The 25,672-nt window shown below is 42.5% G+C and overlaps 12 protein-coding genes across 12 annotated transcripts; 7 read left to right on the plus strand and 5 right to left on the minus strand. All coding sequences in view use genetic code 12, as the record gives it.

Annotated features, from left to right (window-relative positions):
• Window positions 1–517: 517 nt before the first annotated feature.
• On the plus strand, window positions 518–5,561 carry RPA190 (alpha subunit of RNA polymerase I). The gene has a single exon (XM_001386017.1). It carries the CDS (start codon window positions 528–530, stop codon window positions 5,460–5,462), a length of 4,935 nt encoding a protein of 1,644 aa, XP_001386054.2. The 5' UTR covers window positions 518–527; the 3' UTR covers window positions 5,463–5,561.
• Window positions 5,562–5,815: 254 nt separating this feature from the next.
• PICST_33279 (predicted protein) lies at window positions 5,816–6,781 on the plus strand (the record flags this gene model as incomplete). Its single annotated transcript, XM_001386018.1, has 1 exon — window positions 5,816–6,781. The coding sequence occupies one exon, from the start codon at window positions 5,816–5,818 to the stop codon at window positions 6,779–6,781; it is 966 nt and encodes a 321-aa protein (XP_001386055.2).
• A 78-nt stretch (window positions 6,782–6,859) lies between these two features.
• Window positions 6,860–7,291, minus strand: PICST_49481 (predicted protein; the record flags this gene model as incomplete). Its single annotated transcript, XM_001386213.1, has 1 exon — window positions 6,860–7,291. A coding segment is annotated over one exon (432 nt), but the record flags the coding sequence as incomplete, so codon positions are not given.
• A 1,229-nt stretch (window positions 7,292–8,520) lies between these two features.
• PICST_85050 (predicted protein) lies at window positions 8,521–10,108 on the plus strand (the record flags this gene model as incomplete). Its single annotated transcript, XM_001386019.1, has 2 exons — window positions 8,521–9,979; window positions 10,025–10,108. Exons 1-2 carry the CDS (start codon window positions 9,251–9,253, stop codon window positions 10,106–10,108), a joined length of 813 nt encoding a protein of 270 aa, XP_001386056.2. The 5' UTR covers window positions 8,521–9,250.
• Window positions 10,109–10,477: 369 nt separating this feature from the next.
• Window positions 10,478–10,942, minus strand: PICST_49775 (predicted protein; the record flags this gene model as incomplete). Its single annotated transcript, XM_001386214.1, has 1 exon — window positions 10,478–10,942. One exon carries the CDS (start codon window positions 10,940–10,942, stop codon window positions 10,478–10,480), a length of 465 nt encoding a protein of 154 aa, XP_001386251.1.
• Window positions 10,943–11,930: 988 nt separating this feature from the next.
• On the plus strand, window positions 11,931–13,497 carry IDH1 (isocitrate dehydrogenase). The gene is made up of 2 exons (XM_001386020.1): window positions 11,931–11,977; window positions 12,345–13,497. The coding sequence occupies exons 1-2, from the start codon at window positions 11,951–11,953 to the stop codon at window positions 13,404–13,406; spliced, it is 1,089 nt and encodes a 362-aa protein (XP_001386057.1). The 5' UTR covers window positions 11,931–11,950; the 3' UTR covers window positions 13,407–13,497.
• A 181-nt stretch (window positions 13,498–13,678) lies between these two features.
• PICST_85387 (Adenylosuccinate synthetase (IMP--aspartate ligase)) lies at window positions 13,679–15,678 on the plus strand. The gene has a single exon (XM_001386021.1). The coding sequence runs from the start codon at window positions 14,312–14,314 to the stop codon at window positions 15,602–15,604; it is 1,293 nt and encodes a 430-aa protein (XP_001386058.1). The 5' UTR covers window positions 13,679–14,311; the 3' UTR covers window positions 15,605–15,678.
• A 1,030-nt stretch (window positions 15,679–16,708) lies between these two features.
• Window positions 16,709–17,761, plus strand: PICST_5163 (predicted protein; the record flags this gene model as incomplete). Its single annotated transcript, XM_001386022.1, has 2 exons — window positions 16,709–17,095; window positions 17,156–17,761. Coding segments are annotated over 2 exons (993 nt in total), but the record flags the coding sequence as incomplete, so codon positions are not given.
• Window positions 17,762–19,806: 2,045 nt separating this feature from the next.
• PICST_33287 (predicted protein) lies at window positions 19,807–20,268 on the minus strand (the record flags this gene model as incomplete). The annotated part of the gene is made up of 1 exon (XM_001386215.1): window positions 19,807–20,268. The coding sequence occupies one exon, from the start codon at window positions 20,266–20,268 to the stop codon at window positions 19,807–19,809; it is 462 nt and encodes a 153-aa protein (XP_001386252.2).
• A 534-nt stretch (window positions 20,269–20,802) lies between these two features.
• On the plus strand, window positions 20,803–23,190 carry PICST_85406 (predicted protein; the record flags this gene model as incomplete). Its single annotated transcript, XM_001386023.1, has 1 exon — window positions 20,803–23,190. The coding sequence occupies one exon, from the start codon at window positions 20,803–20,805 to the stop codon at window positions 23,143–23,145; it is 2,343 nt and encodes a 780-aa protein (XP_001386060.2). The 3' UTR covers window positions 23,146–23,190.
• A 116-nt stretch (window positions 23,191–23,306) lies between these two features.
• On the minus strand, window positions 23,307–23,633 carry PICST_63063 (predicted protein; the record flags this gene model as incomplete). Its single annotated transcript, XM_001386216.1, has 1 exon — window positions 23,307–23,633. One exon carries the CDS (start codon window positions 23,631–23,633, stop codon window positions 23,307–23,309), a length of 327 nt encoding a protein of 108 aa, XP_001386253.2.
• A 438-nt stretch (window positions 23,634–24,071) lies between these two features.
• Window positions 24,072–25,641, minus strand: TRP6 (Anthranilate synthase component II Includes: Glutamine amidotransferase Indole-3-glycerol phosphate synthase (PRAI); the record flags this gene model as incomplete). The annotated part of the gene is made up of 1 exon (XM_001386217.1): window positions 24,072–25,641. The coding sequence occupies one exon, from the start codon at window positions 25,608–25,610 to the stop codon at window positions 24,072–24,074; it is 1,539 nt and encodes a 512-aa protein (XP_001386254.1).
• Between the last annotated feature and the right edge of the window lie 31 nt (window positions 25,642–25,672).

The raw sequence follows: 25,672 nt of genomic DNA on the forward strand, positions 1-25,672 counted from the left end.
TCGTACTTACATATAATTTATATGGTAGCGCCATTTTATGATTTAGGCTGGAGAAATGAACTTTTGAACAAATTGTCGTCATATAATGATATTGTAAGAGTAAATGACAAATGTGGAAAATCTCTCTTGTGTTTTGTGGTTTCTTTGTAGTCTTGTCCAACGTCATTATCAGAATTGATGAAGAACTTATGCTGGAACTTACTTCCCTTTGGTTAAACAGAATAGGAACAGAATGAAGAAGATAAAAATTCATCGTTGAACTTGAGAGAAATAATGATCAAAATAATTTCCACAAAAGAGAATATATTCATAGCTTCTCCTTTATAATTGAAGTAAGAATAGATTTTCACTCGTGGAAAATCACTATACATATAGATGCAAATTCTGGTTCTGTATATAATCACTTATTGCAGCACGATTTGGTCACGTGATATTTAAAGATTTTTTCCATTGGGATGAGCTTCGCTAGTGAAATTTATCTTGAAAGTTTCCATAATATTCATCTACCCAAGCACAACTAACCAGCAATGGATATCTCCAAGCCCGTGGGCTCTGAAATCACCTCGGTGGACTTTGGTGTGTTGTCGGACGATGAGATCCGTAAATTGTCTGCCAAACAGATCACCAACCCCACTGTCTTTGACAACTTGGGCCACCCTATAGGCTCTGGGCTCTACGATTTGGCACTCGGAGCGTTTCTCAGAAATGTTTGTACTACTTGTGGTTTGGACGAAAAGTTTTGTCCTGGCCATTTGGGTCACATTGAGTTGCCTGTGCCTGTTTACAACCCACTTTTCTTCAACCAATTGTACATTTTATTGAGATCAACTTGCTTGTACTGTCACCATCTCAAGTTGAATGCTTTGGAAGTGCACAAGTACAAATGCGCTTTGCGTTTAATTCAGTACGGGTTGTTGTTGGAAGTAGTAGAATTGGAAAATATGTATGCCAGGGGCCAGTCACACGAAGAAGACGACGATGAAGACTCTTCCAGCGGTTTAGATCACAAAGCCAAACAGGAGTTGATGGACCGTAGAGAAGAGTTTGTGAACACTGCTATAGCAAAAGCTCTCAGCGAAGGCAGAACCAGCGAACTGGGAGTGATTACTGCTACTGTAGGCGAAGAAAGAAAGCATACTGTCCATGACTTCTACAAGAGATTGTTGTCCAGACCCAAGTGTGACAACTGTGGAATGTATTCGCCTACTTTCAGAAAAGATGGTTTCACCAAGATCTTTGAGAATTCGTTAACTGATAAACAGATCACCAACAACAGAGTCAAGGGCTTGAACAGACCCGACATGTTGCGAAACGGTGCAGCCACTTCAACCAATAGTACATCATCTAGTTCTAGTGACATGCCCAACATCAAACATAAGGGTGGATCGAAGTACGTTTTATCATCTGAAATCAGAAACATCTTAAGGGCTTTATTTGTCAACGAACAAGATGTCTTTCAAATGGTTTTCCACTCAAGACCTTACCAAAAAGAGACAGTTGTAGCTGATATCTTCTTTAGACAGGCTCTTTTGGTACCTCCTACGAGATTCAGATTACCTTCCAAGTTAGGAGATGAAATCCATGAAAACGCACAGAACGAGTTGCTCTCCAATATCTTGAAAACTGCATTATTGATCAGAGACTTGAACGATCAGATCTCGTCCTTGGTCAAGGGCAAGATTTCTCTCGATGAGAGAAAGATCGTGTTCAACAGATTGATGAACTCGTTCGTCACTTTGCAAAACGATGTCAACGCCTTCATTGACTCTACTAAGAACCAGAACTCTCCAGCTGGAAAGGTTCCAAACCCTGGTATCAAGCAGGCTTTGGAAAAGAAGGAAGGTTTATTCAGAAAACACATGATGGGTAAGAGAGTCAATTACGCTGCTCGTTCCGTCATTTCTCCAGACCCCAATATCGAAACTAATGAGATTGGTGTTCCACCGGTTTTTGCTAAGAAATTGACCTACCCCGAGCCAGTAACTGCTCATAACGCTGCTGAGTTGAGACGTGCCGTCATTAATGGTCCGGACAAGTGGCCTGGTGCTATCCAGGTCCAAAACGAAGACGGTTCATTGATTTCGTTGATTGGTATGACGTTGGAACAGCGTAAAACCATAGCCAACCAGTTGTTGACCCCATCAAATGGTGCCACCATACTCAATAAGAAGGTTTATAGACATATCAAGAACCACGACGTGGTAATCATGAACCGTCAGCCTACTTTGCATAAGGCCTCTATGATGGGCCACAAGGTTAGAGTGTTACCAGGTGAAAAGACCTTGCGTTTGCACTACGCCAACACTGGTGCTTATAATGCCGATTTTGACGGTGACGAAATGAACATGCATTTCCCACAGAACGAAAATGCTAAGGCAGAAGCTTTGAACTTAGCTAATACTGACTCTCAGTACATTACACCAACATCCGGATCTCCATTGAGAGGTTTGATCCAAGATCACATCTCTGCCGGGGTTTGGTTGACTTCCAAAGATTCTTTCTTCACCAGAGAAATCTACCAGCAGTTGATCTATGGATGTATCAGACCAGAAGATGGCCACAGCACCAGAAGCAAACTCATTACTGTTCCCCCAGCTGTTTTCAAGCCACAGCCTTTATGGACAGGTAAGCAAGTAATAACTTCTATCTTGTTGAATATCACTCCAGATAACGTTCCAGGTATCAACTTGGTGTCCAAGAACAAGGTCAAGAACGAGTACTGGGGCGAGGGATCCAACGAGAACGAAGTTCTTTTCAAGAACGGTGAATTGTTGTGCGGTATCTTGGATAAGTCGCAGTATGGTGCTACGCAATTCGGTATAGTCCACTCTTTGCATGAAGTGTATGGTGCTGCTGTAGCAGGTAAAGCATTGAGTGTACTTGGTAGACTTTTCACGAATTACATCATGATGACAGCCTTCACATGTGGTATGGACGACTTGAGACTTACCGAGGAGGGTAATTCTTGGAGAAGAGACATCTTAAAGCAGTCTGTAGATATCGGTAGAGTTGCTGCTGCGGAAGTCACCAATTTGGACAGTAAATCTACTGGAAACCACGATCCTGAGTTGTTGAGACGTTTGGAAGAGATTTTGCGTGATGATAACAAGTTGGGCATTCTTGATGCTGTTACCCAGTCCAAGGTGAATACCATCACTTCTCAAGTCGTTGCCAAGTGTGTTCCAGATGGAACTATGAAGCGTTTCCCATACAACTCTATGCAAGCTATGGCTTTGTCTGGTGCCAAGGGGTCCAATGTCAATGTTTCTCAAATCATGTGTCTTTTAGGGCAACAGGCCCTTGAAGGTAGAAGAGTACCGGTTATGGTTTCTGGTAAGACTTTACCTTCTTTCAAGCCATTTGAGACTGATGCCAGAGCCGGTGGCTACATCAAGGGTCGTTTCTACTCTGGTATCAGACCTCAGGAGTACTATTTCCATTGTATGGCTGGTCGTGAAGGTTTGATCGATACAGCTGTCAAGACATCTAGATCAGGTTACTTGCAGCGTTGTTTGACCAAACAATTGGAAGGTGTCCATGTCAGTTACGACAACTCGGTCAGAGACGGTGACGGCACCTTGATCCAGTTCTTGTACGGTGGAGACTCTATTGATACGACCAAACAGTCTCACATGAACCAGTTTAAGTTCTGTGCTGAGAACTACGATGCCTTGTTGGCCAAATACAACCCTGGTGAATTGACCCACCATTTGGATACCGAAACTGCCTTACACTACTCCAAGAAGGTTCGTAAGAACATGAAGAAACAAGGCAAATTGCCTCACTATGAACAGCAGATCAAGTACGACCCTGTCTTGTCGGTGTACAACCCAGCCAAGTACTTGGGTTCTGTCTCTGAAAAATTCCAAGAGAAGTTGGACGACTTCGTCAAGGACAATGAAGACATTTTCGCCAAGTCAAAGGAAGAAGCCAAGTCTACTGGAAAGTTGACGGAAAAGAAGTTCAGAGCATTGATGCAATTGAAGTACATGAGATCATTGATCAATCCCGGTGAAGCTGTGGGTATCATTGCCTCTCAGTCTATTGGTGAACCTTCTACCCAGATGACATTAAACACTTTCCATTTCGCTGGTCACGGTGCTGCCAACGTGACGTTGGGTATTCCTCGTATGAGAGAAATTATTATGACAGCTTCTGCTGCCATCAAGACACCACAGATGACTTTGCCTATTTTGGATGATGTGTCTGACGACCAGGCTGATGCCTTCTGTAAGTCTGTAGCAAGAGTTGTGATGTCGGAATTCATTGACAAGGTTCTCGTGACTGAAACCACGTCTACGTCCGAAGATGGAACTAACTCCAGATCGTACATCATCAACTTGAAGTTCTACACACGTAAGGAGTACGAAGAGGCCTATGACATCTCTCAGGATCACTTGGAAGACGTCATCACGAGCACATTCTTGCACGCTTTAGAAGCCCAGATCGTCAAGGAAGTCAAAAAACAGAAGAGACCAGACTCTTTGCCTAATATCGGAAAGTCTGCTGGCAAGACTGATTTGGAATCGATTTCTGCCAAGGTTACAGAAATCAACGACGATGAAGATGCCTCAGATGAAAAATCTAGAAACAAGGGCAAAGAAGCTGTCTCTTACGACGGTCCAGATGATGAGGAAATTGAAACTATGAAGAAGGCCGAAGAAACCTCGGATGAAGAGATGGTTGACGATGATGATGATGATGACGACTCGTCTTCCTCTTCTGAAGATGAATCCTCTGACGAAGAAATGGAAGAAGAAAAGAACACAACAAAGGAATTATCTAGAACTGCTAAGGACCGTCAGGCCGAGGTTATTTCTTCTCACAATATGGTGACGAAGTTTGACTTCGATGATGAAAACGGTGAATGGTGTGAATTCAAATTGGAGTTGAATGGTAACGAAACGCAAAAGTTGTTGATGGTTAACATAGTCGAAGACTTGTGCCGTAAGGTTGTTGTTCGTGAGATTCCACAGATTGGTCGTTGTGTTCATCCACAACCAGATGCCAGTGGTAAGAGAATCTTGACCACTGAAGGTGTCAACTTCAGAGCCATGTGGGATCAAGATGATTTCATTGACGTCAACAACATCACCTCTAACGACGTTGCTGCTGTGTTGAGAACATACGGTGTTGAAGCTGCTAGAAACACTATTGTCAACGAAATCTACAGGGTCTTTGACACCTATGGTATCAGTGTGTCCAGTCGTCATTTAGACTTGCTCGGTGATATGATGACTAGAGAGGGTACCTACTTGGCTTTCAATAGACAGGGTATCGACTCTTCTACCTCTGCATTCATGAAGATGTCGTATGAAACCACCTGTCAATTTTTGACCAAGGCCGTTTTGGATGGTGATCGTGAAGACTTGGAGTCACCATCTGCTCGTATTGTTTTAGGTAAATTGTCCAACGTTGGTACTGGTTCGTTCGATGTTTTGGCACAATTGGGTAAAGTGTGATTTCCATTTGTGAACATGTTTTCATTTGTACATTAATTTGTACATTGTATTCGTATTTTGTTTTTTGCATATAGATTAATATAAAAAGTATAGTATCTTAATTCTCCTCTGTAAGTTTTTGATCGCATAGTTAGGACAACTTGGTATATGGATCCAAGTCTTATTCTTATATCTGTCGAATCTCTGATTGGTATATTCGCAGCAGCACTTTTTCGCAGCCCTTTCGCAGCACTTTCCATTTTTCGCAGCCATCTTCTGGGTATGCTGGCAGCTATAGAATACCAAATAAAGGGTATATAAAGAAAAACTTTGAAAATGAAAATTGTTATTCAAGATATCGTTTGCTTATCAGCATGTTCATCCAAGACATCACTAGCCAATCTTCAAGTTCACACAAAGTGTCCGAGGGCTCTTTTTCCAGCAAGCGCAAGCTAGACGAAGAAAACTCTAACGAAAGCTCGACGGGAGTCGTCTTTTACAGTGCTGGAAACAAAACTTCTGAAGAACCTCAAGTAAAGCGGCCCAAGTATTTGGCAGAACACAAGCATCGCCATGACTTTTTTGCAAGATTAACTGTCAATGTCGATGAGTTCATAGCATCTCATGATGTTTGGACTGCTTTCTTACAGGATGTACATTCTCACCGTCTACAGTCAACTACACCTGCAAAGAAATCCAGGAGAGTTACATTCGCTGACTCGCCGGTTTACGTTGACAGACCCTTCAAGAAGTTAGGCTCTACGTGTGAATTCAATTACAACGAATTAGAGATAGAGACTTATAGTGGAGTCTTCTTTGATGAGATTCCACCAGTGGCACCTCTTCGGACTCCTGGTAGACTTGAAGGATATGATAAAGTTGGAGTTGTGTTCAGAAAGCTTCTGAAAATTGAAATTGGGAAAGCTGTTCAACACAGCCGTCCTCAGTTCTTGTTTGACATGCTAGGTATCGAGCAACCCTTCACATATGTGCAAAACCCATTATTCGGAAGCTTTCGTTCGGAACCTCAATACTATCGTCTTGATTCAGACGGCGAGGAAAATGGGATGTGCCCTTACTGCTATGACATTGTGTTTCTACCAAAAGAAGAATACACGAAGCACATATGTGATTGTCATGGAATTGACCGTAACGGAAATCCCATTACAGTCCCGTCATATATGGGCAGATACAAAAGTCATGACAGAGAACATGCGAAGCTTTACGAAGAGAGAGTTCCTTGTCTTCATTGCAAAGAGCTAATTGAAGTCAATAGATTAACTCGTTTGTTTCCACTCGAGAATTACTACATTCACTGTCGTGAAAAGCATTGGAAATAGGTTATACATAATTAACTAGTTAATTGACACTCTCTCTTTAAGAGTAATGAGTTTATATTTGAGTCTACGGAGGGGCATTTAAATGTTGTATGCGGCAATGAGGAACGACAACACAAAGGAGATCTTGAAGCTGGGCTTCTCTAAAACCAACTCCTTGATGTTGATCTTTTCCTTGCCTACGGTGACAATATAGTTCCAGGGGATATTGATGATGTTTCTTGACTCCAAGAACTCCACAAGGAAGTATGTAGCTAACGACAAGAAGATGAACACGGAACTCAACTTGCCAGCAATGATTCCTACAAACAACCCCGTGACCGAGCCAATGGTCAATTCCTCATAGTTTAGCTTGCCACCAAAACGTGACTTGTGGTAGGTGGGAGTTTGCAACGACAAGCTCAAGTCCGTGGCTGGTAAACGAGCGTTGATGGTGTCGTTAAGTAATGGTCTGGAGAATCCAGAGATCAACATAATGGAAGTGGTTGCTCCAAGCAACAACTTCAACGACGAGCCTGGTGCCGGGAGACGGGCAGCTCTGGCTCTGGCTGTAGCTGAAACTGTAGAAAGTGGAGACTTGAGGCTCCTCATAGATAAGCTACGCAATTGTGGTTGCTGATAGCGAGACAAATTGGCCATTGATCTGACGGCAGCTGCGGTGTTGGCAGCTACCAGACGTCTAGTGAGACTGACTACCGGATTGAAGAACATGTTGATGGAGACGAGGTCAGATAGGCTGTCTCAGTGTGGTGGATTGGATCTGGATGAAGAAAAGGACTCAGGAAAAGAATTGAAAAACAGAAAAACAGCACAACAGTCCAACAATTGCTAAACACAACTCGTATACTGTATGGAGTCCTGTAGAAGTATTGTATCCTGTCAGGTGGATACAGGTGTCGGAGGTACTGTAGAAATAGCACAATTTCTCCATATTCCAGCTTGGTATGGGTTTCTACGGTAATGCATATAATCCAGAGCTTCCTGAGGTGAATTTGGTGGGCTCGAAAGTTGGGGAAAATGCAGCTGCGATGAGGACCTAACATGCAGAATTCGCGAATTTGGATGTCTGCAGACATTTGCAGGTTGAGTCCGGAGTGTGTGGTGCGCTTGCAAGTTAACGCAACCTTTGGTCCAGATGGTGACATGGAGACTTCTGCGAAATGTGTCTGCGCACGACCTCGTAATCCACTCCGCGGGCCAGACCTGGCAGAAGACCACTGACCCATTCCAGTAGTCGTGCCGGTACCACTTCTGCCTCGTGCAGTCTCAGCTTCCGCCCACTCCTTTCGCGGTTCGGACACGACGTTTCAGAAGGGACACGGACGGTAGGTGCATGAGTCACGTGACTAAAACTTACTCCTCTTTGCTTGATACGACGATCGTTTGGCTGACACATGGCTTACGTCAGCATGTCCGGCCATAATTATCCAGTCTAGGCTAGGGCAAAAAATATTGGCTTAGCAGAGAAAACGGTGGAGGGACGACTGCCAGCGTTTGGCGACTGCAGATGAGATTCACCGAAGGAACCCTAGCTCAACTAATTGGGGCATTTTGCCAGGAAAGGTGGATTAACAAGCTTCTAGGAGGGTATTGTAACGTGTGTACAGGCTAGAAGAAAAAGCAGCAGCATGGACGGAACTGGACAGGACTGGACACGAAAGAAGTGGGTCCCGACAGACAGTATATATTCTGGTGGATCTGCTGCTGTGACAGAATTCTGGGAGGTCGGCCCGTTTGAATTGTGGGGGATAGAAATCCGTCAGAGTTTTTCGTTTGTCACTGGCTGAGTTAGAGGCCGCTGGAATATCGTACTTTTGTAGTATCTGTGTTTGGGATATAGTGACTTTTGTCAGATAGCCGTTTGCACTGGTACAGAGACAAGTTGAAAGTTCACCACTGAAATTTTGTTAGCGCGTTGGGCTCTTTTTTTCTGCCGTAGTTAAGCTCCAGATTTGGGCTCCATATTAAGAGCCATATTAAGAGCCATATTTAAGGACTTTCTTAAGGACCATACTTAAGTGGATCTTGTTCGGACCACGGTGTAGAATACCTGAAAAAGAGTATTCTGTGGTCTTTTCGGTGCGTCAAGACGGGCAATTCGTGAGTTCTGTTGCAGTTTATTCTGTTGAACCAGGCTGCAACACTTACTGGAATACTACAGTATTGTCACTGTTGTTATTACACTTGGTTTCCACACTAGACTACTTCGGTTTACCTTAGTATACTTGTCAAATCAAGGTCGTATCGGCACTCCTGTATTCATCTTACGGTAAAGACGGCCTCCCTTGTGCAACATCGTAGGTGTCTTCTTCCGCAATCTACATATAGGTGCTAATTTTTCACAACCGTTTGTTACAGTGTAGTATACCAAAATATCCTGGTGTACCCACCCATACTACTATCATTTGCCAATCAGCATAACAGGCGCCAAAGCGTAAAAGCCGCAAAATCACCGTGTCAACAAACTTCAACATGTTTGGCAACTCCGACCAGTTCTGCTCGTTGGATGAATCCATGTTCTTCAATCCGGACTCTGCCCAGGAGGTATGCCCCAAGGTGTGGCTCGGGCCCTACTCGGCGCTTTCACACGATAACTTTCTCGAGCGTCACAATATCAAGATCATCATCAATTGTCTTTCCACGGGTAAGTTTTTGCGGGCCTTGGAACAGCCACAAGTCGCCATTTCGTCCGACGTGATCATCCTCAGCTTGGACCCTTCTTTCTCAGTTTCGGACTTTGAAACCCAGGAACTCGTGCTGGAATTCACCAGGAAGTTCAACCGTATACTTCAGAACTACTTGAACTACTTTTATGTCAATAACCCGGACTCGACCTACTTGATCCACCAGATCCCCAACAACCAGTTGTTACTGTCGATCCGGTCGCCCATCCTCCAGGGCAACTTGAAGCTGCAGTTTTTCGTTCTTGTCAGATTAATGAACTTGTTGAAGTCCATTAATAGCAATGTCCAGTGCTTAGTACTTTCAGACACCGGCAACTCCAACTTGTCTACGGGGCTAATAACAGCATACTTGATGGATTGCTACAACTATAACATCAAGAACTCGTACACTGTAGTCCACTCTGCTCGCCCCAGCGTCTCTGCCTTAAATAACAATTTCTACGACGATTTGCTCATCATCGAGAATCTCAAGAAGTTCTCTTCTGAGAACAATGCTTTGAAACAAAACAACCCCGGAGTGTTGATCAAAAACTATAAACTCAAAAGAAGAAACGACGAAGAGGAAGATGACCTGCGCATGGACGACGACATGGAATACAACGAGATCTGTGTTGGTGGAGATCGCAAAAGACGATTCCACAGGTAAAGTTTTTTTTTTCACTATTTATTTCATGGCTATGGCGTTGATTATGGCTAGGACCAATGGGCCAGGTTGGGTACGGGAGTCTATTCATGTATTTTAGGTATGGCTAGTTATGATGTACTTTTAAAAGTTGAATGTATTATTATTGTCAAGTTTATTGAACCGTAGTTGTAGAAGACTATCTTAACAAGTTGATACACTCACCATAAGAATGGCCTCTTTAACTGTCTCTAGTAAGTTAGACTTAATGACTCATGCTTACATATTCATATCGAATTTATCATTCAGCGTCGGTATAGGGCCGTTCTATTACAATCATTCCGTCTTTTATGCATTATCGTTATTGTACATTATTCTATTTACACTGTATGCTTACTCTGGCACGGAAAGCCCGACCCTGTTGGCAGTTCTTCTGACGTTATCGTCCTGCTTCATGGTTAACCCAGGATTATATCTCTCGAGCAACTCGGTGTAGACTCTCTGACTGTTGAGGAAGGTAACCACGTTGGCCATGTTGTTCAACTTGTACTTATGTTGCACCAAGTCTTTACTTTCACCAGCATCTACAAACTGCTTGATCAAGTGTTTGTGCTTAAACTCTTTTGATTCTTCAAATTCTCCCTTCATCAACTTCTCGATTTGGCTATTGATTTCTTTCACGTCTTTGTTCTCTCTAATGTGGTTCAACTTCTTGTACTGCAACAAGGCGATCTGCTTTTCAATGTCTTTCGCAGCATGGATAGCGTCGGTTCTGTTCTGAATCACGACAAGCTCCTTGTGAAGTGCTTTGTAGAGATTCTTGAAGGAGGGATACGTCTTCTGTGATATAGGCGACATTTTAGAAAGGCAGACTGGGCTGTAGAATGGATACAGACCTGAGGCTTGACTAGTCGTCTTTACGGAGATCAAGTGGTGGGACGAATTTTTCAGTGTTGAATCAGGTGATGAGTCAGCTGATGTGTCAGCTGATTTTGCACGTGAGTAACGGCATCCGACATTTATCAGCTGATTAGATGGAGAAGAGGATCCATGCCGCACGCACGAAGTTGTGATGAGCCGGCCAAGCTCAGCGCGGTCCCCTCAGTCAACCGACTCCGAGACGAGCTCCGCGCTGGCCAATCACAGTGCCAGGATACGGATTCGGCCCCGAAGATGTTGCTGCAAGAGATGAGGCAGATCAGGAGAAGGAGGAGAGATAGGAATCTGGAGTCTGCAATTTGGAAGAATTCACACCTACTGAGACAATTGTAAGGCTGTGGTGGAGACTGGCAGAGATACGGGGATAAATACAAATTACAGAGGAATCAGAATCGAAATCAGAATCAGAATCAGAAGCCAACGATTCTTGATTCTGGTGCAATTTCGGTGAGCTGCCACGGACTGATCCCAATATTGTCGCGGTAGCGGTGGTGCACTACACCGCGAATAATCCCTCTAATAAGGCCGACCAGAGATGAGATTCAGCGAAGACAGAGACCGGACGAGCAGGCTGTAGATGTCAATTGGCAGCAGCGATCACTGCCTTGTCGGCCAAAGAGTATCGGAGGCTATTCTGTAGTGTCTGCTGTAGACCCAGGCACAAATGCTTTCACATTTGGTTTGCGGTTGTCGCTATTCCTTCTCGCTGTTCTCGTTATTCTCGCTTTCTCGCTTCTCGCTATTCTCGCTATTTGTTCGTTCTTCCGTCCTAAGGCTTTTATCGGTAGGAGAGAGGGACACAAAATTTTGCTCCCACGCTCGCAGCTTCAGGCTCCTTCAACAAACCAAAATTCCCCTAATAATTTTTTTCTTCATCTTTTCTTTTCAGCATTACCAGTGTAGTCACCACTATTCGCCTGATCCACAATGTTGAGAACCACCCTCGTGCAAAAGGTACGCAATTCTGCTGGCACATCGTAGCGATGTGTTGTTTGTTTCTGGCTTCTGTAGTATTTCCCTCAAACTCCGAACTCATCCCTGTTGTCGATGAGACATGATCGTGAAGAAATCGTACAACAAATCGGCTATCACGTTTCAATTAAAGTGATTAAAGTGAATTCACACCAGTGGTACTATTCCATAATGGTACCGTAGTCAAAATAGAACCTGTCTTCAATTCTTCCATTTCAATTGTATACCTCAAATGTGACATTGAGATTTGATATCTCAGACCTTCCAAACCGTCGCACTTGTCTTCCAATACTATTACTACATGATTCCACCAGTTGCACTCTCTATTTCATTATACTAACCTCTTTAGAGCGCCGTCCGTTCGTTGGCTACCTTCGCCTCGCCAGAATCTGTCTTGCCCAAGAAGTACGGTGGCAGATTCACCGTCACCTTGATTCCTGGTGATGGTGTAGGACAGGAAATCACCGATTCCGTCAAGACCATCTTCAAGGCCCAGAATGTCCCAATCGACTGGGAAGTGATCGACGTGTCCGGTTTGGAAAGCTCTGGCAAGAACGGTGTTACTGAAGCCGTTGAATCGTTGAAGAGAAACAAGGTCGGTTTGAAGGGAATCTTGTATACTCCAACTGGATCTTCCGCAAAGTCCTTAAACGTTGCATTGAGAAAGGAATTGGACATCTACGCCTCGCTCGTATTGATCAAAAACATCCCAGGTGTCAAGTCCAGATTGGACGGTATTGACTTTGCCCTTGTCAGAGAAAACACCGAAGGTGAATACTCTGGTTTAGAACATCAATCGTACCCAGGTGTCGTTGAATCTTTGAAGATCATGACCAGATTCAAGTCGGAAAGAATCGCCAAGTTCGCCTTTGACTTTGCCAAGAAGAACAACAGACAGTTGGTCACCGCCATCCACAAGGCCAACATCATGAAGTTGGGAGATGGTTTGTTCAGACAAACTGTTAAGGATGTTGGTCAAGACTACTCCGGTATCGAAGTCAACGACTTGATTGTTGACAATGCCTCTATGCAAGCTGTCGCCAAGCCACAGCAGTTTGACGTTTTGGTCACTCCAAACTTGTACGGTTCCATCTTGTCCAACATCGGAGCTGCTCTTATCGGAGGTCCTGGTTTGGTTCCAGGTGCCAACTTCGGTAGAGAATACGCTGTGTTCGAACCAGGTTGTCGTCACGTCGGTTTGGACCTTAAGGGCCAAAACACTGCCAACCCTACTGCCATGATCTTGTCGTCCGCCATGATGTTGAGACACTTAGGCTTGAACGATGAAGCCGACAAGATCTCGGCTGCTACCTACGAAGTCATCGCCGACGGTAAGATCAGAACCAAGGACATCGGCGGAACTTCTTCCACCACCGAGTTCACCAAGGCCATTGTTGACAAGTTGGCTTAAACGAAAAGCGTATGTACTTTCATATCTTTATAATCATTACATACTTAGTGCTACTAGAATACATTAAGACTGAAGAGGTTATAGTAGTTAGAGGAGAGAGATGAGAAGACGCTAAATGTCAGAAGCTTGTAAATTGCAACAGACCGCGTTTGTGTAATAGAATTGGCGACATGGAAAAGTGAGATCTAGAAATGCTTTTCGTTTCGTTTATCTCTCTTCATGTTCTTTTTAGTGTTCTTTTCTGTATCTCTTCCACATCTGTGTGGGCCGGACTGGGCAAATCCAGCCGTGTTGGTTCAGAGTCAAGGTAATAAATTAGTACGTGTAGAGATCAATAATGAAATTAGTGAGAAACCTCAGTGGAAAATAGCGAGGCATCACGAGGCTAGCGAGAGTTTACTGAGAAAGCGCAAATCGCTGCGAAATAGGGACATCACCAGACTCTCCAGATCGTTGCCATGCTGCCAAAGACACACTCGCCAACCATACCGTAGAACGTATAGCTTGTATTTGTATACCATTTTCTCACGCTCTTCTCCACTGCCTCATCTTGTTGTTGAATTAGACAAGAAAAGCAGCTGATGTCAATCTCCCGTAAACTTTTTCTCAGTACGAGTGACGCATCGGTATTTTTCACTGGGACGTGCTCCTCGCCTTGTCTATGACTCTGAACCTCTGTTACATCCACACCGCAGTACACACTACCGGCATGCCGATCCAAAATTACATTTCCCATATAAAGAACCAACATCCGCTCATCGGCACGATGGATTTTTCAGTCTTGCTTTTTTGGTTTAACGGAACAACAATTGTTCGTTCATTACTAGCAACTTCATTCTTGAGTCTCGTTAGTTCTTACCAGCTTTCATAGCTATTCTTCTACTGCTTCTGTTTCTGCTTCAACTATGTGTGACGTCGTCTTAGGCTCCCAATGGGGAGACGAAGGTAAGGGTAAGTTGGTGGACTTGTTGTGTGACGACATCGACGTCTGTGCCAGATGCCAGGGTGGAAACAATGCTGGTCATACCATCGTGGTCGGAGACGTCAAGTACGACTTCCACATGTTGCCATCCGGATTGGTCAATCCCAACTGCTTGAACCTCGTAGGTTCTGGAGTAGTCGTTCACGTTCCATCCTTCTTTCAAGAGTTGGAAAATTTGGAAAAGAAAGGTTTAAACTGCCGTGATCGTTTGTTTCTTTCTTCCAGAGCCCATCTTGTGTTTGACTTCCATCAGAGAACCGATAAGTTGAAGGAGGCCGAATTGTCGGAAAACAAGAAGGCTATCGGTACTACTGGTAAGGGTATTGGTCCTACGTATTCTACCAAGGCTTCTAGATCAGGAATCAGAGTCCACCACTTGGTCAGCGAAGATCCTGAAGCATGGGAAGAGTTCAAGACAAGATACCATCGTTTAGTCAACTCCAGAAAACAGAGATACGGTGAGTTTGACTATGACGTTGAAGAGGAGTTGGCCAGATACGAGAAGTACAGAGAATTGTTACGCCCATTTGTAGTGGATTCCATCGAATTCATGCACACGGCTCTTGTCCAGAACAAGAGAATCTTGGTGGAAGGTGCCAACGCCTTGATGTTGGATATCGACTTTGGTACCTACCCATACGTTACTTCCTCTTCTACCGGTATTGGTGGTGTCTTGACTGGTTTAGGAATTCCTCCAAAGACCATCAATAACATCTACGGTGTCGTGAAGGCTTATACGACCAGAGTTGGTGAAGGTCCCTTCCCAACTGAACAGTTGAACGAGTTTGGTGAAGCCTTGCAGACCATTGGTGCTGAATACGGTGTGACAACTGGCAGAAAGAGAAGATGCGGCTGGTTGGATTTGGTCGTGTTGAAGTACTCCACTTTGATCAACGGCTACACTTCGTTGAACATCACCAAGTTGGATGTCTTGGATTCCTTCAAGGAGATACAAGTCGGAGTCGGCTACAAGCTCAACGGCAAGAGCTTGGCTTCCTTCCCAGAAGACCTTATCAAGTTGGGTAAGGTTGAAGTCGAGTACAAGACTTTGCCAGGCTGGGAAACTGACATCACCAAGATCAAGACCTACGATGAATTGCCCGAGAACGCCAAGAGCTACTTGAAGTTCATCGAGGACTACTTGGGAGTTCCAGTGCAATGGGTTGGTACCGGTCCAGCTCGTGACTCCATGTTGGAGAAACCAATCTCCAAGTAGATAAAATTAGAAAAATAGTATTCAATTCATTTTAGCTAGAATTAGAATTCTTGTACGTTAGATAAAGATATTTGTGAACAAGCATGTAGAGTATCGTGGAGTATAATGGGCAGCTAGGAGAATATTCTATAGCAGAGGAAATGCAATTAGTGAAAGTGTACAGCTGGTAAACATATATAACTGGAATCGAAAACTACTCCTAAGCAGTATAAAGGAGGCAATATGCCATTGTTTCTTTCACAATAGTTGATTTCCCTACAGTATCCGTAGAACTGAGATCGATCCAATATGGCAAATTAACCTGTCAAGAGCACCATTAATTCAATTTTGAATTTCGGTTTCTCTCTCTAATTTCGTACTCCTATCATTTCCAACTTGATTCACATCTTCAACACGTATTATACAGCCATACTTCACGCAATATAGCAATAGATCTTATTTCGGTTTGGTGATTCAGTGTCAAATATGCCCCACAGTTATTTCCTTTGTGCAGACATCTCCCCACAAAATCGCATTTTTGTATGAAGTTATTAAAAGCTCTGTTTTCTTGCTGATTCTGTTTGCGAACATCCTCATTCAAATCTACAAAACACCGCTACGATTTCTGAACATACAACTTCTTCTTTTCTTTCTTTGCCTTCTAGCTACATTCATGAAATAGCATTGGAGTCATGGACCTCCTACTCTCAGCCCAGGAGAGGGGAAGTGTAAGAGGTGAGTACATGTCTGTAATTGGTATTGAATCTAATGTCTATTGATTCATAACTGTATGATTCATAACTTTATGATTCATAACTGAATGAATCACAACTATATGATTCTATCCATATCTATACGTACCTTTACAAATACTAATACTTTATAGTGGTGAGAATATCAAAGTCAGCACCGAACAGACTCAACGTCAAGTACAAGTACGAGCTGTGTATCGAGTCCAAAGACAACTACATCCAGAAGATCCTCACTTTCAAGTTTCAGAATACACCCCATATCGTGATAGCTCGGAAAATCGGTGAAGTCCAGATGTTCAAGGAAATTAAGGGAGAATCCAAATCCTACTTCCAGCTAGTTAAAGAATGGAAGAACTCCAACATCAACAGACAAGACCACATAGTGTCGCTAGGACTATTGAACAACCAGTATCTCTACACGTGTTCTAACGAGGGAAAGCTAGTTATCCGTGACTTAGTGAATGATGACGCCTTTGGCAGCTACAAAGTGTATCTAATCCTCAACCCCGTCTCCGACGTTCGGCTCCGTATGGCTGTCCATGATCGCAAAAGAATTACCGTCGCTAGCTGTGGCAAAAATAGCGAACTCAAGTTGTACGAAATCGACTCCAATGAGAAAAAGGAATGCTCGCGTATCTCTGTAGTGCAGTCCGGAAACGTCCGTACCACAATGGACCTTAACGTCATCAGACCATTACGCAGATCTTTTACCACTTTGAACTTGGGTTCAGAAGTGATCTCGCTTCCTTCTTCTAGTGGTGTAGCTTCTTATGGAAACACTGTGGGTTCAACTGTAGGTGCTACTGGTGGAAGTACTCAGGCGAATAACAGACACGTCAGTGTCTTGACACCGTTCTGGACTTCGTCCACTTACGCTAAAGATTTCCTCTACCATGCCACTTCGTTGGATGTGATCTCCAGCTGGATGATTTCCGTTTGTATCATAGACGAATACGTAGCATGTGGAACCCAGTTTGGAAAGCTCTTGATCTTCAGCGTTCTAGACGATATCTATCCAATAGAAACACTCACGTTGTCACAGTTTCCAATTGTAAAACTACATGCCATCGATTCAAGCTATGTTATTTTCGCCGATTCTATGTCTAAAGTGGGTATAGTCAAACTTTCAAGTCTCAAAGTAGTTTCATTCTTTGACAATTTGAGAATAGGACCCACTTGTTCCTTCAAATTCGTGTTGCCCAGCAATGTGGGTGACCGTAAAGTCAACGGAGACATCCTCAAGTTTGACCCCATCTATGCTATTTGTACTACTATTGATAAACGATTGGTTATTTATAAATTGTTTGATGATAATACCCATGAACTCTTGTTGGAGATGAATATGGGAGACATGACCATTCCTGCCTTCAGTGTAATGGGTGATAATGATTACGAAACCTTTAACAACATTTTTGGCGAACCTGATACTGACGGAATAGGTGAGTCAATCTTGAGACAGCACGAAGAACCGGTGGAAAGGAAGAAGTTCAAGCTGCTGCCACCTTCAAGACGTCGCATTCCTGGAGCTGTCCTTATGGAGAAATGTACTCCCTCAAGTAGAGGTGTAGCTGCAGCCTCTAAGAGATCATCCAAACCGCGGCTGCTAAAAGATAATGATGCTATGATGAACGATAACTTGACTACAGTCACCATGAAATAGAGTATATAATCTTTCTTATTCAGTTATGGCTGTATTATGACATTTTTTTCTCTTCTTAAGATATCAGTATGTAAGCAAACCATCTTGTGGATATTCTCTTCTGATCTCTCTGTATGTGTTGGTACTCAAGCAGCTACTTGTAGTACTGTTATATGTACCTGCTCGCTTTGATTTAGGGCTGATACTGGTTATGAACAACACTACTAATCGAGTCTGACTATCACAAATTCATTTGGTTTATGAGATCACTTTCGGTTTTTGAAGATTAGCAGCACTTTTGCTTGATTTCACTGTACACCGCGCACCAAATTGGCTCAATATTGGCAGATGGGACTATGGCTGACTCTAACATTTGCCTACAGGAAACAATTGATGGTATTGAATGGAGTGATTAATACTATTGATAGCGCTTCTACACACTTGTTTAGTATCTACTTATAATATAACTGCTCATTCAGATTTTGCGCCCAAGTTTGATTGCATCATGCAGACAGCTGCAGAGGGCACCAAGGTGCGTATTAACTCCGAAAGCCAGGTCATGACAACTGCGCGCCCAAAATGGTGTGCGCAAGTTAACTCCATCGAGGCTATTTCGTTCACAATTTTATCTATTTATCTTTGCGGCCATTGAATCTGATTTTTCCTGGTGGTCATTGGCTTTGAAACCATACATTTAGTATCTTCTATTTCGTAAACTAAGCTGAATGGTTCTAGGGATGTATTCTTCACACTTCTTACTTACTTCTCAGCAGGTTAACTCTATATCCTTCCATGAAGGTTCACTTGTTAGAGAGATAAACATGAAAAGAAGATAGAACGGGCTGAAATCATTCAGATTTTTGGTAATGTCTAATTCTATATTCAAACAAATTGGCGACTCTGGTTGGTGGGTCAGGTAACACTCCGTTGATGGAAGCATTGACTTCAGCTTAAAAAGAATACTGATGTATATTCAAGAAGAGTAACTGCGTATTTTGTCTGGTGTTCCAGGAAAGGTGAGACTTGCCACGTCGGTTTTGAAGGACTATGAGATCGCTCTTCTTATCCATCATTCTTGCTTATGTTTGCCTTCTGAGTATACTGTCCTTCTGCTTATATTGTTTTTATGTAATTGGCTAAGTACCTACTGCACCACCATATGTACCTCACCATGTTCTTGCATTGATTTGTAGATTAATTGTTGGTAATTTTTTTCATTTCATCGTCGACTTCAAGTTCAATCATTTGGAACCCTCAATTGTTACGGAAAATTCCTACTGTATGAAAATTGGCATTATAATGTCCATGGAGCTTCCGATGATTTAGTAGGTTCAATCATTTCAAGTATACAGTGATGCTATTGATACTATGGTAATCAGCCACCAAACCTTTGACTGTGGTTTGGGGACTTGTACAGAAAACGGAGATGATGCATGGAGTACAATTTGGGAGTTTATTTGGTTCTCGTATCGTTTGTCTTCTGTTTATGGTGTGGCATGCATAGCTCTTCAGGCTAGAGTTCAATACTTTTATTGAAGACTCGTGGCATTAAAGAAATTTATTCCTACGATCGCAGTCCCGAGTATCACTCTTTATATTTAAGTTCCCATTATCAAGGTTCAATCCTCCGTGAATGGACAAGTTCGTTTAGTATACTCCTACTGGGTTAATTCACCACCGATAACAGATAATAATACTTTTTGAAGAATTCCTTGGTGTTTTTTTGTATGTTTGCTGTATTCTTGTGGGTAAAGCCCATGATTTAGTCAAAGTCTGAGTATATTTTCTATATCTCACTGGATTAATCAAGAGCTAGGTGTAACTCATAATTCTTATACATTGTACGCTGTGACTTCATTCGAGAATGTTTCATTGAAAAGTCTAGGAAGTGTATTGCAAGATATGGAGTGACTGAGGATTCCATTCTTGGCTTTGTCTGTCCTTATCATTTCGTATTGTAAATTGTACTTCTTTTTCAGTTGAATAACCTGATGGTTGATCTTTGTTGAGTAGTAGTACCCCAAATTAGGAGCTACTAATTCCAAATCAGATTCGTCATAGAACAAAATTGTTTCTTCGTAGAAAGGAAGATCTCTATATGGATTTATTGGTGTTTCGGTTGTGAGATTTAACCAATAGGCGCTGTCTCGAGATGAAGCATTCTTTAAGGAACGGCTCGACGGTCGGCGTCCAAGGTGGAATAATGACTTTGACTTTGAAATACTTTTGCTGGAAGTGCTTTTAGGAGTAATCGTGAAATATCCCACAAGTTTATTGACTGTTTCAGTGGACATTTGGTGCTAGTAGTGTAGTTCAGCGGGTGCAAAATAAGAACAAATGGCTGCGAAAAAATGCAATCCGAGATTTGATGAAAAATTGTGAAGGTGGAAAATAGAAAGTATAGCGCTATGAAGCAGCAAACACTTTGACTATAAAATATTATATTTCGGAATCATTGGTCTCTTTTGAGCATAACTACAGTTGTTCCACTCTTTATTTACCTTTACAAGTTGTACTTTTTCTTTCAAGATATGATGTATATCAATAAATTTTTTAACTAAAGACAAACTACTGAAAAATACAGCAATTCTAATGGCACTAAGAACACTCTTTATTGCAAGTATGGGTCTCGTCCAATACTTCCCCTAAGGTTATAATAGCTTGTCATCTATCTTTTTCATAACCATGATGCCGTTAACCTTGTAAATCAGGTCGTGTGCTACCCATTAATATAACTACCGGACTCGATTCTCCAGATTTCAGATATCACATACTTCACAGTTTCCAGTCCTTCCATTATTTCTCCAGCATCCTTTACATTTAGAAAAATGCCTTTCAAACTCAGTGCCACATTAAGGGGGCACGAGCAGGATGTCCGTGGAGTGGTTGCACCTTCAGACGAACTTGTAGTAACTTGCCTGAGAGATTCTACTACCAGAATCTGGTTGCCACCATCAGACAGCAAGCAATCACGTTTTGTTTCTGATCGCACCGAGCCATTGATCGTGTTCCATTCGCCAAACAATAGTTTTATCAATAGTGTGACCTATATAGACTCTAAACAGCACGAACCACTCATTGCCAGTGGAAGCCAGGATGCCATTATTTATTTGTCAGAAGTGGCTGTTTCAGACCGAAAGCCCGGAGACGACACGGGAAAATACCAATTGATAGGCCACGCCGGCAATGTCTGTGCTTTGGAATATAAAAACAACCAGATCATTTCGGGCTCATGGGATTGCACTGCCAAGGTGTGGGATTTGGATACCTTATTGGTGAAGTACGATCTTGTTGGTCACGAGTCCTCAGTGTGGGATGTCAAGATTTTGGACAACGACACGTTTTTAACATGTTCTGCTGATAAGAGCATCCGTCTCTGGAACGGAAAGAAAGAAGTGCAACGTTTCAGCGGACATACAGATGTAATCAGAAAATTGTTAGTGTTTCCAGATGGGTCAAGATTCGCATCTGCTTCGAATGACGGAACTGTTAAACTCTGGGACTTGAAATCTGGCCGTGTCTTGCAGACATTGCACGGCCACGAATCGTTTGTATATGATTTGACTCTTTTGCCTAATGGAGATCTTGTTTCTGTAGGTGAAGATCGTACCATTAGAGTTTGGAGAGATGGCTCTATTTTGCAAGTCATCACTTTGCCCTGTATCTCAGTATGGTGTGTTGCAGCTCTCCCTAATGGCGATATAGTTGTGGGAGGCTCGGATAACATAGTGAGAGTTTTCACGAGAGACCTGTCTCGAATTGCTTCAGATGAAGAAATTGCAGAGCTCGTGGAAGCAGTACAACAATCAAGCATTGCTGAACAATCATTGGACAATTTGAAGAAGACGGATATACCTAGCTATGAAGCCTTGGAACGTCCAGGGAAACAAGAGGGTGCAACCATTATGGTGAAGAACCCATCTGGTGTGATAGAAGCCCATCAATGGTCGGGAGGGGAGTGGGTCAAGATTGGTGACGTGGTTGGATCAGCCGGTTCTGGACAGAAAAAGACTTACAATGGCAAGGAATACGACTATGTTTTTGATGTTGACATCGAGGATGGTGCTCCGCCTTTGAAATTGCCTTACAATGTGAACGAAAACGCCTATACAGCAGCACAGAGGTTCTTAGCCGAAAATGATTTACCAAGTTCATACACTGACGAAGTGGTTAAATTCATTAATAAGAATACTGAAGGTTTCAGTATCCAAGAAGCGGATGAAGCTCCAACTTATGACGCTTCGTTGAATCCATATTCTGATAGTTATCAGCGGGAACATAACCAAGATACCATTGCCTCATCTAAGCCAAGCTTGAAAGTCATTCCTGAAACCACATATATTTCCTTCAAAGACTACAAGGAAGCTCAATTGATTGCTGGATTAAAGAAACTCAATTCAGAACAAGATGAAAGTAATCAACTATCTGAAAGCGATATTAGCACCATCTCTAGAAATTTGAAATTATTAACTTCTAAGGAGTCTTTGCAATTGATTGTTGAATATATTCCAAGAATCATAACTACGTGGTCTCCAGCAACTAGATTGATTGGTTATGATCTTTTAAGAATTAGCATACCTCGCGTGACGACCGTTGATTTATTGAGATCAACTGAAGGTGCTGAGGCAGTATTGAAAGCTATATCGTCTGGCTTAGATGTAGCGGATGCCTCTACGATTCCTTTGTTGATGATGATTTTGAAGACTTTGAATAACTTGATTGGGAATACTTTGTTTGTTCAATTGTACATTGATCCTAACGAGGACGGAACGTATACCTACAACAAGTTCTTCTTGGACTTGCTATCAACATTGACCGCTAAGGTTATAGACATAACTGAGAATGGCAAGTTCCACAAGCTCTATAACACTACAGTTACTACTATTGCAACTTTGTTGTACAATCTTTCCGTGTATCATCTTCAAACTTCTGGCTTGAAGAAGAATCCAAGGTCATCAGAATCGATTGTTCAATTCACTAACGAAGTTGGAGACCTTATTGTTGAATCCAACAGCGAAGCTGCCTATAGACTAGCAATAGCTTATGGCAACTTGAGGTATGCCAAGGCATTTGAACCTGTACCAGAATGGTTAAATAAGGCTGGAGAGCTATATATCAGCAAGGGCGAGCAGAGATTTATCGACTTGGCTCGCGATTTGCAAAGCTTGTAAGGCTTATTAAAAGTTGGTTTCTATTTTAATACACAAACATTATGTACCATATGTAGACTACATAGACCTTAATTCGACGGCCCACGCCATTTGATATTTGATACACTGTTCAACATTGTAGCAAGTCTTTCATACATGTGGATGTTAGAACTTTACAATTCTTAGGACTCTATGAACAATTCTGGAACCTTTTGTGAGTAGGATACCAACTTGTCGGCGATTTCGAGATTAGTATTGTCTGATAGTTCCGTGACTGCTTGGGCATGTACTTTCTGTTCGTTACTGCTCACTTTTCCAGTTATTTCGTAGATTTTGCCTACAGCCAAGTTGACCTCATCAAAGAATTCAAGCCGGACTTCTCCATTGGAATCTAAGGTCGCTATCTTGTTAATTGGATCGAACGATTGGCATTTACCGATTAAACGAACGAGTTTTCCTTGGTATTTTTCTACAAGCAGTGCGTTTATTCTGACCTTGGTGGCGTCCATGGTGGTATAGTTATTGTAATTGGATGTGGATGTGGATGAAGGATAAGAGTGTCAATTGATTTCAGATGTAGTATGAAGATCAAAGACGCGTTTATTGTATAAATTTCGGTACGAACACGACACTCGAGATTCGAGATATAGGTTTTCGTAGTTCATCAAGAAGATTATAAGGAGCATGACAAGATCTGGTCTGGATAGCCATTTCTAACTTGTGGGGCCACTATTTTGCCTAATTAGTGCAAGATATTAAATACATAAATATAACATTTGAGTGCAGCTTGAGAAATATTATAATCTATGGGTTCTCTAAATTTGACTATTGGCTGCGAAAAAATACACTCTTCACACTTTTATCATAGAATCGTATAATCAGAAGGTCCTTTGTAACACTATAATGTCATACCGTGTGGCTTAATTTCTATATATACATTGGTCAATTTAGCAATTGCACAAGTCGTTCAAGAACTTGCCTGCCTCTCCCCTTTCTTCTGCTCTCATCAAACTTTCGCCAATCAAAAAGCCGTCAACTCCGTCGTTGTACTTGTAGTTCTTAACGTCTTCAACGGAAGTAATTCCCGATAATGCCAACACAAGAACATCACCCCTTCTTTGGCTTTTCTTTGAAGATTCAACCAAAGAGCTGGTGGTATTCAAATCAACGTCGAATGTAGCTAAGTTTCTGTTGTTGACACCGATCACCAATGGCTCCTTGGTGTCATCGTTGTACGTTAACTTCACTGCCTGGTCCAATTCTTGCTTGTTTTGAACTTCAACCAACGGAATCATACCCAACGACAAAGAGTATTCGTATAGTTGTTGTAATAACTTGATATCATTCAACATCTTCACTATTAATAGCACAGTATCTGCGCCTGCCAATCTAGCTTCCAAGATCTGGTACTTGCTGAAAATGAACTCTTTTCTCAATACGGCTGGTCTCTTGTATCCTTCAGTAGTTGGAATATCGATAACCTTACGGATCAATGACAAGTCATCCAAGGAACCCTTAAACCACTTGGGTTCGGTCAACACCGATATGGTGGAACATCCATTGGTAGCATATGTCAATGCCTGTTTACCTGGATGCGCATCAATATTGATGTCTCCCTTAGACGGAGATGCACGCTTGAACTCTGACAAAATGATGGTTTGCTTGAGCACGTCCTGGGTGTACTTCAATCTCTGGTAGAAGTCTGTTATGGGTGGAGCAATGTTCAATGCCAATGAGATCTCCAATTGCTCAAGTGATTTTCCTGGCAAGCTCTCAATTCTCTTGTAGTCAATTTGACGTTGCTTGTAGATCTTGGACAAAATATTTTCCTTCTTTGAAAAGCCGGATCCGTTGGCTTTGTTCTCGTCCCAGGTTCCTCCTGTGACAGACAACAAGTTGTTGATCATTATTTGGCCCGATTCGGTCAAAATGGATTCTGGGTGGAACTGAACTCCTTCAATTGTGTAAATCTTGTGTCTAACTCCCATAATGATCTCTGGAGTAGTCTCGGTTAGTGCTGTGACTTCCAAACAGTCTGGCAATGTCTGTTGGGTTCCAGCCAATGAATGGTACCTCGTGACAGCAACTGATTGTGGAACGGTGTCAAACATTCCTCTACCGTCATGTTTAATGGTAGTTGTCTTGCCGTGGACAATTTCTCCGGCATAAGTCACTTCTCCACCAAACGCATCAATCATACATTGCTGACCCATACAGATGCCAAAGATAGGAAGTTTTCCCATGAAGTGTTTGATGACGTCTCGAGAGATTCCTGAATCGCTAGTAGGATGGCCCGGTCCTGGAGAAATGAGGATAATGTCGGGCTTGACTTGATTTTCAATGGTAGAAATGTCGATCTTGTCGTTTCTGAAAACGTCTACCTTCCCACACAATGGTGACTGGTATAAATACTGGTAGAGGTTCCAAGTGAACGAGTCGTAGTTGTCTATAATTAAGACATGTCTCTTGGGCAATTCTTTGGTCATGCTGAAGATTCTACAAGCTGGGGTGGTTCTGTTGCCAACATAGTATCGCTTCGAATTTTTCA

Source organism: Scheffersomyces stipitis, chromosome 7 (assembly GCF_000209165.1).
Source record: "Scheffersomyces stipitis CBS 6054 chromosome 7, complete sequence".
Classification (NCBI taxonomy): Eukaryota; Fungi; Ascomycota; class Pichiomycetes; order Serinales; family Debaryomycetaceae; genus Scheffersomyces; species Scheffersomyces stipitis.